Source organism: Aethina tumida, chromosome 5 (genome assembly GCF_024364675.1).
Source record: "Aethina tumida isolate Nest 87 chromosome 5, icAetTumi1.1, whole genome shotgun sequence".
Lineage (NCBI taxonomy): Eukaryota > Metazoa > Arthropoda > Insecta > Coleoptera > Nitidulidae > Aethina > Aethina tumida.
Window position 1 is genome coordinate 19,763,823 of NC_065439.1, and position 13,260 is coordinate 19,777,082.

Consider the following 13,260-nt stretch of genomic DNA (forward strand, 5'->3'; position numbering starts at 1 on the left):
ATCTCCCTCTACGAGTGGCAAGCACACGAAGCCCATTAGAGCCGATTGCATGCGACGGACGTCAACAAGTATGCTACCGTCACAGTGACCACGCTACGCAAGATGACAATGCTGATGATGGAACGGATCATTTCGAACAGTCACAAGAGCCAGGAGCTGGTGTTGCCCGAGAAGCAGTCGGAGCCGCAGGTCTTCCTGCAGCCGAAGAGGATGTGCGACGATTCGCGTGACGCGGAGATGTGCGACAACGAGAAGACGGACGAGGAGGACCTGAACGTGGACGTGGAGAACGACGACGCATTGTGTCCTGTCGATTTGACTAGACGTCAGGAGAAGTACACGTCCTTCGAGAATCTGGTCAATTCGTCGAAGACCGACTCGAACAGTGACTATACGAGCTTCAAGGACGAGATGAAGCGGTCGGAGAGTGTTTGTAGTGATGTTAGTAGGTCGGACAGTCCGAGGGACCGGAGTCCGTCGGTCGTTTCGCATCCCAACAGACGATTGGCGTTCTCCGTCGAGAACATTTTGGATCCGAATAAGTTCACTGGTAGACAGTCGGTTTATAGTGATGGGATTTGTTGTTGGAAGCCGCTCGATGGGTCCAGGGGCTCGCCAGATTACGAAGGAAGCGAAACAGGTCAGTTCATATCAAAATTCTAAATTGAATTTCTAATGGCAAGATATTTGGATGAAATGAAGTTGGAACCTTAAAATTTTAGAGATTTATGATGATTCGATTAATATAACAACTTTAACATCTACTAGTCATCTTCTAGATTTCATCTTTGCTACAATTATTTAACCACCAATATTCCAAAAAATTTAACAATTACAAGAACAATCAACTTTCTTAAAAACCGATTTAACAAATAAAAATCTGTAGAATTGTAATCCTCTTTAAAAAAATACAACATGTTTTCATAGATTTTAATTTAAAAAGCACAATTGTAAAATATTGATTAAACATTCGGATTACGTTAATTAAATTAAATGTATTGTCTAATTAGATGTAATTTTGCTTCCGCCACTGGTTGCTTTGGAAATCCGATGGGATAATTAAATTTTATTATACATTTAATTTTACTAATTTGTTGTTAATTAAATGCTGTAATGAATACATAAATTTATATAAAATGGAATGTGTAAAACAATGGTTATTAATGCAATATAAATTTGTTACAATAATATGCAATGATATATTTATTACTGATATTGATATTACTACAAATTATAACTATCTTTTACTTTACTGCTGCTTTTACTATGAGAATAAAATGTTGGAATAAGATAAATTAAACAAAATCCACATTTTTTAAACAAAATTTTTAAAATATTACAGTTAACATTTCTTTAACAATTATTAATTCAACAATTTTTTTGAGAATATTTTTAAATACTGTGAAACAATGTAGTTGTTGGTTTAAAACTACTTTTAAAGCACTGTTATTTATAATTAATAAATACTCTAATTAAAATAACTGTTTAAATATTTAATATTTACCTATATATAAAGATTTTTAAATTAAAAAAAAATATATATAATTTATTAATTTATAATTTTTTTTTTTTTTTTCATAATGTGCAGAAATTATTAAACACTATTTTTATCAGTAACATATTCAATTAATAATTTTTAATATTATGAATATATATTTAAAAAAAGATATATTTATATTTTTAATATTATTGTATTTTTTAAAGTTATGTTTAAATTACATTTATATGTACAAAATAAATACTATAAATAAAATAATTATTATTAATTTATGTATAAAAGTTACCTCAAAACAATGAAATATATATAAATTGAAATATATTATATTATACTATTATCTAGTAAATTAATTATTTTTTATGTTAAATTGCATAATTAAAAAATCTTTATTATTAATCTATATAATTTAAAATTATATTTTTCATAAATACTTCTATTTTTTCAGGAACATATCAATTATTATCAATCAAGTACTTTTTAAAATTGTAAATATACATTATATATAATTTGAAATTATTATTACATTATATTATTATTTAATTATTTTTGTGGATGATATTAAAGTATATAATTAAAAGAATTTTTATTACGTTAAATTAATCATTACATTTTACAAATTTGTATATAAAATAATTTAAAAATATATATAAATATAAATAATTTTTATATAATTCTTAATTACCATTTCTGAAATTAAAAATTTGTAAAGTGACTCAATTTTTATATACAATTTTTAAAAGACATAATTTTAAAAATTCAATTTACTTTTTAAAATTATATGTAATTGCATTTTTAATATTTTGATTTAAAATTATATTTTAAGTTACATTTATTTACAGTAATATTTATTCAAGTAATTTGAAAATTCAGACAGTTTTTTTAAAGTTGTAATTATAAATTAAAAAAGATTATTTATATTTTGAATATTTTGTTTCAAAACTATCATATATTTGAAACGAGATTTCTTTATAGTTAATAAATAAATAAAATAATTATAAAAAAGAATAAAAAATTCTTTAAAATAATATATAAAATATTTGTGTATATAATTAAAGTTATACAGTTTAAAATAACACAATTTTTGTATATACTTTTAGTTTAGTTTTTTAAAATTTTGAAAATTCACAAAATTATTTTAAATTAATAATTATTCAAAATAATATTTAAAATGATTATAATTTATAATTTTGACAATTACTAATGATAGAATAATAAATTTCTATTTTTATTTTATTATAATTGTAGATATTGTCAGATTAAAATATAAAATATGTGATTCACTTAATAATATTTAGAAAACTGATTTATTTTACCACAATATTTCAAATTATATAATCCTTAAATTAAGGTAATGAAATTTAATAATAATTAATTATGGCTAATACTAATTAATTGATGAAATCACAATAATAATTGATAATTAATATACATTATCATTGTACTGACAATAAATAATACTCATAATAATTGTTACATAATTATTCTTTAATTTTTTAAATGTACTAAACCATAATATTCATTAACTAATGTATGTAAAATAATATTTTAAACATATAAACTGCAAAGAAAATTTATAAAGAATTGATTTAAATCATTTCACAGTCTATTTTAATAGTCATATCATTACTGCTGTCTTGTCACCAGGAATAATAATAGTTTTATTACGAAATAGTTAAAATGTCATGAGCCTAATTAAATTTATGCAAAGTTTAAATACTTAATTTATTAAATACATAACAGAATAAATGGTTTGTTTGTAGATTATTTGCATCTTTAATTGTTTTATTTATTTAACCTTCGGTTCTTGTCTTTTTCATCAAATAATTACATTATTTATAGTAAATATAAACATGAACAGGTATGTTTTTATGTATGTACGGGCACGTGCCGTTGCTTGCGTACCGGATCCGCCGATCCCGTAAACGACCGGACGACACGCGACCGGATCAATTAACACCGGAGCCGTCGGCGATGCACCGGGTCCCCCGTATATTTTGATTGGCTACCGATCGGGACTAGGTTGTTTGGAGCCTAATCCCGGGATCGGCGTACGGGAGCAACGGCGTGGGGGAGGAGGTGGAGGAGGGCGCCGCCGCCGCTGCCGCCACCGCAGCGCATTGTTTCGGCGGTGAGCGGGCAAATGAATGTGGTTAACACATTTGTCGGGTTGTTAGGTATTGATTTCGGCGATGTTCTCGAATTACCGACGGCCCGCGCGGCCGTACGGATTTTCCGGCATTAATTCGACACCGTCAGTCAAATCGGTGGCCGAGGCCGCCGCCGCCGCCGCTGCCGCCCTGCCCCGCTCTGTACGGCGTACGCGACCGGATCTGGGGGTGCTTTCACGGTTGGCGCGTCGGGATGCGTGTGTTGTTTTCCGGGGTCGGCTCGAAGCTCGATCGCGGGGACGTTGTTGCGGTTGTCGCGGCTTTGATGGATCCACTTTGGACGCTAAATTTATTTCTTCACGTTTTATTTCACTGTTTATGACTGTTAGTATTGGCAAATTAATTTTTTCTCTTAATTTTATATTAAGAATAACTCTGCTTCTTTTATATTTTAACTATTTTACTGTAATAAAATATAAAAATAATATATTTTATTAAATATTCCTCACAACGAAATTAATGATTAATATTCAAAAATTATAAAATTACTTTTTTAATTTATTTTGTACTTGTTGAAAAAAATTACTTTATATATTTTATCTCAGCCAAAATGTAAATAAATGTATATTTTTTTCATTAATTATTTATATCCCCTTCTACAGTTTATTTTATATATTTATATTTAATAAATTTACAATACTTTTATTTCAATTTAATTTATTTTATTCATTTAGAAATACCTTCAAATATTATTTTCACACAAAAAATAGACAATATAACTGGAAAACAGTTTTTCTTTATTTTTTGGCTAATATCATTAAATGAATCTAATTTTGTATATTATTTCAATGTTATAAAATATCGAATTAATTTTTTAATTAAATATTCCTTACAAATCGAGATAATTTTAAAAAATTGTGTGTATCCATTTTTTACTCTATTTTATATATTTTTATCTAATAAATTTACATTATTTTTATTTGAATTTAATTTACTTTATTCATTTAAAATAGTTCCAAACATTATTTTGATATTAAAAGTAAATAATATAATTGGGAAATTATTATTTCTTACAATACTTTTATTTCAATTTAATTTATAATATTCATTTAAAATATCTCCAAATATTATGTCATAAAATATCAAAATAATGATTTATGAATATTTAAATATTCCTCATGATTCGTGATATTTTTATTTAAAAACAAACTATGTCTACTCATTTTTTGCTTTTTTATATTTTTGTATATAATAAATTTAAAATGCTTTTATTTGAATTTAATTTATTTTATTCACTTAAAATACCTCCAAACACTATTTTGACACTAAAAATAGATAATATAACTGGAAAACAGTTTTTCTATATATTTTTTGGCTAATGTCATTAGATGACTATAATTTTGTATATTATTTCAATGTTATAAAATATCAAATTAATTTTTTAATTAAATATTCCTTACAAATCGTTATAATATTATTTTAAAAAATTATGTGTACACATTTTTTACTCTATTTTATATATTTTTATGTAATAAATTTATATTATTTTTGATATTAAAAATAAATAATATAATTGGGAAATTATTTCTTAGAATACTTTTATTTCAATTTAATTTATTATATTCATTTAGAATACCTCCAAATATTACATCATAAAATATCAAAATAATGATTTTTTTAATTAAATATTCCTCATAATTAGTAATATTTTTATTTAAAAAAGAAACTATGGCTACACATTTTTTACTTTATTTTATATTTTTGTAAATAATAAATTTAAAATGCTTTTATTTGAATTTAATTTATTTTATTCATTTAAAACACCTCCAAATATTATTTTAACACTAAAAATAGACAATATAACTGGAAAATAGTTTATCTATATTTTTTGGCTAATGTCATCAAATGAATCTAATTCTGTAATTATTTCAATGTTATAAAATATCAAATTAATTTTTTAATTAAATATTCCTTACAAATCATGATAATTTTATCTTAAAAAATTGTGTGTACCCATTTTTTACTCTATTCTACATATTTTTATCTAATAAATTTACATACAAAATAGTTCCAAATATTATTTTGATATTAAAAATAAATAATATAATTGGGAAATTATTATTTCTTACAATACTATTTCAATTTAATTTATTATATTCATTTAGAAGACCCCCAAATATTATGACAAAAAATATCAAAATAATGATTTTTTTAATTAAATATTTCTTATAATTCGTAATATTTTTATTTAAAAAAGAAACTATGCCTACACATTTTTTACTTTATTTTATATTTTTGTATATAATAAATTTAAAATGTTTTTATTTGAATTTAATTTATTTTATTCATTTAAAATATCTCCAAATATTATTTTGACCCTAAAAATAGACAATATAGTTGGAAAACAGTTTTTCTATATTTTTTGGCTAATGTCATTAGATGAATCTAATTTTGTATATTATTTCAATGTTATAAAATATCAAATTAATTTTTTAATTAAATATTCCTTAGAAATGGTGATAATTTTATTTTAAAAAATTGTATGTACACAATTTTTACTCTATTTTATATATTTTTATCTAATAAATTTACATTATTTTTATTCGAATTTAATTTACTTTAGTAATTTTAAAATAATTCCAAATATTATTTTGATATTAAAAATAAATAATATATTTGGGAAATTATTATTTCTTACAATACTTTTATTTCAATTTAATTTATTATATTCATTTAGAATAACTCAAAATATCAAAATAATGATTTTTTTTAATTAAATATTCCTCATAATTTGTAATATTTTTATTTAAAAAAGAAACTATGTTTGCACATTTTTTATTTTCTTTTATATTTTTGTATATAATAAATTTAAAATGCTTTTATTTGAATTTAATTTATTTTATTCATTTAAAATTCCTCCAAATATTATTTTGACACTGAAAATAGACAATATAATAACTGGGAAACAGTTTTTCTATATTTTTTGGCTAATTTCTTTAAATTAATTTAATTTTGTATATTATTTCAATGTTATAAAATATCAAATTAATTTTTAAATAAATATTCCTTACAAATCGTGATAATTTTATTTTAAAAAATTGTGTGTACCCATTTTTTACTCTATTTTATATATTTTTATCTAATAAATAATAAATATTAATTCTATTTGAATTTAATTTACTTTATTCATTTAAAATACTTCCAAATATTATTTTTGATATTAAAAATGAATAATATAATTGAGAAATTATTTCTTACAATATTTCAATTTAATTTATTATATTCATTTAGAATACCCCCAAATATTATGTCATAAAATATCAAAATAATGATTTTTTTAAATTAAATCTTCCTTATAATTCATAATATTTTTATTTAAAAAAGAAACTATGTCTTCACATTTTTTACTTTATTTTATATTTTTGTATATAATAAATTTAAAATACTTGAGTTTTTGATTAAAAGTTTAATTAATATTTTTAAATTTTTAGTGGTAATAAAATGAAAAAAATAATAATACAGTAAAAAAATATTAAAAGGTGTTTAAAAAACAAAAAAACAACATTGTATTATGCACTTTTAAATATTATTTTATTATTATCAAAAACTACTATACAAAAACAATTACTTTATTTTATAAAAAATATAGTGTAAAAATTGTTTGTATTCAGTAAGTAAATTATCATGAATTATTAAAACGCCATCCCTTATTTACGTAACAAAATTGTCACAGTTTCGTTATTGCTCCGGAGTTGGAAAGTTGTTCGCCGCATCCGTTATTCTCGCTCCCCCGTCGTTCTATCAAGCCCCTCGAGTGGCCGCGAAGAAAGCAAAACCGGGAGCAAGAACGGCAATAAACGGCAAGGAACGTGCATCGAGCGCTCGGAGGCGGAGTAACGTCGGCGGGCAATCGGGCTCGCGGAACCGAACGGGCCGGGACACGTAATTAACAGTCTTAGCGTAATTGCCTCCGGGCTCGTTAGCAAGCCGTGAACTTTGTAATTAATCCTTTGGTTTTGCCGGGAGCCTTAAGCAGATGTATTAATTATGGACGGGACGCGCCGCGCTCACCCCGCCGCCCACCGGCGGGGCTCACCTACGACGGACGGGGCGGCCGTAGCCGCCTCTCTTTTGCGCCTTTCCTTTCGCTGCACTCCGTTTCAATTATTTAGTGCTTGCCGATGGTTTTCTAATTGCGATCTATTGTTGCGTGCCGGTTTCCGGGCTGGGCGGGCGCGGCCTTCGGCCTTTTCCGGGCTTCCGGGTGGGGCGGGCGCCGCGTTCTGCGGTTTCCGGATCCCGGGCGGCGGGGGGCTGGCGTGTCGGACATCAAATATTCACCGGTTTAATCAGGGCCGCGCTTAAATGATCCTTTGTGGAGGGTTTTATGAATGCCACAAAATAAAATGTTTTTTCTTGTGATGTTTTATTAAAGAAGTATTATTATATATTATATATTATATACTTTTTTCATCAACATTATCAGAATCTTCAAAAGTTACTACGTTAGTGTCATGTTTCTTTTACTTACTGCTGATGTTTTAGTTGTTTTCATAGAGACCATACCTGCCTATTTAAGCATTTGATTTTTCAGAGTCTAAGACAGAAACTAATAATCTTGTTATTCTGTAAAACATCACGTTTAACAATATTTGAAGTATATTTCACATTTTTTTTACCTTTTTCTTCAAACCTAGGCTGTGAATGGTTTCTGAAGCTGACCCATTTGAATTCTTTGTAATTGTAACAACGACATTAACGGGTTGTTGCATCTTTTCATCAAATTTATTATGAGTATGATTGTGATTATTAAATGATAATAAGAAAAATCACAAAATCATAAGTTAAGCCTCATAAAACTTAAATAATAAACAATAAATCTTCCAATTGTTTCAGTTCGACTTTGACTTCCTTCCCTTTAACTTTAATTTCTTGTTTTTCTTCCTCCTTCATCTCTATCATCATTACTTCCTCTTTTCTGATGTATACTAATGACACGTTATAAGAATAGTTGTTGAAGATAGTTTGAGAGAAAGTGAAAGAAGAAAATACCGAAAATTAATTCATGAATTAAAGTTGTGGAATCAGAAAATGCCAAAAGTAATGTCAAAAACAAATGATCCAGATGAAGAAGGAAGAAAAAGACGAATTTAAACTCAAAGAGAAGTAAACTTAAGTCGAATTGAAACAATTAGAAGCTTTTTGCAAAAATTGAGTAAAGCTTAACATTTTTATCAATGTTGACAATTTCTTTTTATTATTATCATTTAACAACAATCATGTTGACTTAATTAACTTGAGAAGTTAAAATTCGAAAGTGACCATTAATTTATTGTATAAGTGGTAAATTATTAAAATAATGGTTTTAAATATTTATAGAGACTGTTATTTATTTCAAAATAATAACTTATTACTATAGAAGTCTGATATAATTTGACTTTTTTTTTGTTTAGTTGTTATTAGCATTCAATTTGTATAAATTTGAATAAAGGTTAATATTTAATTAATTTAATATATGATATTAATAAATATTTGCCAATTAAAATATTTAAAAACTCATTTTTTTAATAAATGTTAATACGTCATATGTAATATTTAATACTTTAATAATTAGTAGTAAAATAATTTAAAATAATCAAAATTTTTTTAAAAAATTGTTTATTCAGTATAAATATTTACATGCAATAATCTTTTAACATTAAAAAATTTTAATAAAAAATTAATTTATTAATCTATTATTATTATTATTTATTAAAAACAACAAACAATTGTGCTCGCTATACTCCATTCAAACTAGGAACTTATTTAAATTTTGTCTGTCTTATTTAATTTATTATGATCATTAATTATTTATAAAATTAAGTTTTTATACTAAAATAATTTAAAATAATCAAAATTTTATAAAAAATATTATTTATTCAGTATAAATATTTAAATGCAATAATCTTTTAACATTAAATTTATTAGTCTATTATCATTATTATTTTGATGTCTCATGTGAAATAATTTTATCAATTTGAATATTCTTAAATATAAATTTATAATTTATAATTTTAATTTATCAAAAACAACAAACAATTGTGCTCTCTATACTCCATTCAAACTAGGGACTTCATATTTAAATTTTGTCTGTCTTATTTAATTTATTATGATTACTAATTATTTATAAATTTAATTTTTTATACTAAAATAATTTAAAATAATCAAAGTTTTATAAAAAATATTGTTTATTCAGTATAAATATTTACATGCAATAATCTTTTAACATTAAAAAATATTAATAAAAAATTAATTTAACCTATTTTTAACCTATTATTATTATTATTTTGATATCTCATGTGAAATAATTTTATCAATTTAATTATTCTTAAATATAAATTTATAATTTATAATTTTAATTTATCAAAAACAACAAACAATTGTGCTCTCTATACTCCATTCAAACTAGGGACTTCATATTTAAATTTTTGTCTATCTTATTGAATTTATTATGATTACTAATTATTTATAAAATTAAGTTTTTATACTAAATTATTGATTCCAAAAGAATATTTTTGTGTCTTAAAATATATTATCTTATAAATAATTTTTTAAAAACAAATCCAATAACCATATGATATTGTGCATATGATTTGTTAAGTTTACTGACAATTATTATTTCTTTTAAATTTTAATTTAATTTTTTTGAATATTTATTGATAATAATCATTGTAATCGATTTTATTCTTCATAACAATATAATATACGTATTACAAAGTAAATATTTTCTGATCTAATCCAATAACAGATTAATATTGTGCATTATGATATATTATTTGTTTAGTCTGACGAAAATTATTTGTCTTTCATTTTAATTTAATTTTAATTAATTATATTTTTATTACCGTGGAAAATTTAATATAATAAATGTTAAGTGATATTTTAAGTAATTGAATAACAATTGAACAGTGCTTTTTAATAAATTATTTCCAATGAAATGAATGATTATTTTGTTAATTAATCATGTTTCATGTTATCATGTATGTTATATAAAAAAATATTTTTATATATGTTATTTTAATTATTAATTTAAATTTATTGCAACCACGTTCTAAGTATTATACAAAATCATTAGCAAAATTCAGCAATTCTAAACCGGAACATAATAATGCCGGATAATGTTTCTCGGCAAGTTCGTCTCGGAGAAAAGCCCTGAAATATGCTTATTAATTTCCAAACAGTTCCGCTAAGTGTCTAAATCCGAAAGTGAGCTGGCGAATTAGTTAAGCAATCACGTCCCGATCCAATTAGAAAGTTTCCCCGTCCCGGGGAGTTCGCTTGTAAGCTTGCCACCGGGTATTTATGTCGACTAGGTGTTGTTCACGATCTCGACGACGATTCCCCAAACTTGTTTCGTTATTGTTTTCTAACTGTTATTAGCTTTAGACAATTATACTATCGGCGACGTTTCCCCCCATCAAAATAACTAAACCAAAACTTTTGCTGCAGGCAAGGAACACAATTCGGACGACGACGACGACATGCAGAGCGACATCAGCGACGACCTCAAGGACCCGCTGTCGAAGAAGAAGAAGGGCGACTCGAAGTCGCAGAACACGGGGAAGCCGCGGCGGGCCCGCACCGCCTTCACCTACGAGCAGCTGGTGGCGCTCGAGAACAAGTTCAAGACGACGCGCTACCTGAGCGTGTGCGAAAGACTGAACCTGGCGCTCAGCCTGAGCCTGACGGAGACGCAGGTGAAGATCTGGTTCCAGAACAGGCGGACGAAGTGGAAGAAACAGAATCCGGGCATGGACGTGAACTCGCCGACGGTGCCGCCGCCCAGTGTCGGTTCGGGCGGCAGCTTTCCCGCCTTCCCCGGCCACCACACGCACTCCGGGCTGTTGTATTCGCACCACGTGCCGTACGGCAGCGTGTACCCGTTGCAGGCCACCAGCTCGTCCGGCTACACGCCGTACTTCCACCTGGCCAACCACGGTCACAATTTGGGCTCTTGAAAGTTGAACTAGATGACCGGCGGATTTGTATATAGTTCTTTTTTTTTCGTTTGCGTACTGGACTCGTTTTTGTACATTCTGTGCTGTTCCGAGGTTTATGGCAATGCGAGGTTTTTGTATATATAAAATATATGTATTGTTTTCGTTGCTCCGGGGCAATGTGACTTGTGCCATATTGTATATATGCGTAGGTATAAGGAATTGGTACTTGCCAATTTAATATCGAATATGTATATCTAAAATTCAACTGGGTTTTGTGCAAATACCTAATTACCTGTAAATTATGCTAAAATGAATGTACTTAGAACTGTATTTATTAATGATGTATGTAAAATTTCTCTTGTAAATAAAATATAACTTCGTACATTAATGATTGTCTTATTTTATTGTTCACCAAAATAATAATAAAGATTATACCACATAATAGCCACAGGGAAGTATTAAAAGCTCTACGATAAAAAACTTACCTTATTTACTTGTCACGGCCTGTGTTAACTAACTAATATCCTCCCGACTCAGTTTGTTGCCTCATAATAGAGTGTAAACATTCCAACACAACAAAAGTTATAACAAACGTATGATTAACCGAAGATCAACAGCAACCTGCACTATCACTAGTTAGGTTATGTCAGAAATGAAAAGTTCACTCTTTAATCTATTTGACAAATTACAAATAGAAGGGAACTTCTTTACCTAAATCGCGGGTACCCCTCTATAAGCATATGTATTTCATGTTTTCATTACAATTAAACTTTATTTTATAGAGAATTCAAATTTATTCCAATTTATTGATATATTATTAATAATTCGCTTGTAAATTGCAAAACATTTAGTTTACATTTCATATTTAAGGTATTTAAGTTAGTAAAAGTTTATTGAAATAGTCGAGTCTAATTGGTATAAAATCAATTAGAAATAATTTTATCCAGTTCAATTAATATTATAATTAAGATATAATTGACCTAAATAATTATTGCAAAACATTTAAATCACATTTTCAAAAATAGAAATTACTTAAAGACTAAATAAATAAAATTTAATTAATTTTATATGTGATTATACACAAAATAATTTTTTTTATTGAATTATTAAAAATTTTTACAATTATTATTTTAAAAAAGTTTGTTTAGTTTAGTCTAGATAATATTATTTAAATTAAATTATTGTAAATAGTAAACAAAATAATAATTAAAAATTTATAAACTTTTCATTTGATATATAGAAAATTATAGTATACAATAATTTGTAAGATGTAACTGATAATCAGTAAAATGTGAAGAAATAGTATATATTCCAAACTAAATAACACAAAATAAAAAAAAAAACTAAAAATAAATAAATATTAAATTTAATTATTAGAATAAAATATATTAAATACAACTATAAATTTGAATTATAAATTAAAAAAATATATAAATGAAATTAATTAATTAAAATAATAAAAATAAATATGAAATATAATATTAATTTGTTTAACAATATGCAATAAAAAAAATTAAAATATGAAATAGTTTTGAAATAAATAAAAAATTCTCCTTGCACTTATTTCAATGAATTATTTATTATTGCACTAAATAATTTTAATTATCAATTTAAAAATAAGAAAATAAAAACAAAAAAAGCAAATAAATATTAAATTTACATATTAAAATAAAAT

General features: G+C 25.6%; 2 protein-coding genes across 2 annotated transcripts in view; one reads left to right on the plus strand and one right to left on the minus strand.

Annotated features, from left to right (window-relative positions):
• The window catches only part of LOC126265640 (uncharacterized), a 72,959-nt gene extending 60,794 nt beyond the window's left edge, over nt 1-12,165 (minus strand). The window contains exon 1 of the mRNA XM_049967713.1: nt 12,071-12,165. The gene's annotated coding sequence lies outside the window, so the exon portion shown is untranslated. The remainder of the gene's footprint in view (nt 1-12,070) is intronic.
• On the plus strand, nt 49-11,967 carry LOC109595488 (homeobox protein slou-like). The gene is made up of 2 exons (XM_020010838.2): nt 49-640; nt 11,095-11,967. The coding sequence occupies exons 1-2, from the start codon at nt 103-105 to the stop codon at nt 11,601-11,603; spliced, it is 1,047 nt and encodes a 348-aa protein (XP_019866397.2). The 5' UTR covers nt 49-102; the 3' UTR covers nt 11,604-11,967.
• Nucleotides 12,166-13,260: the final 1,095 nt, after the last annotated feature.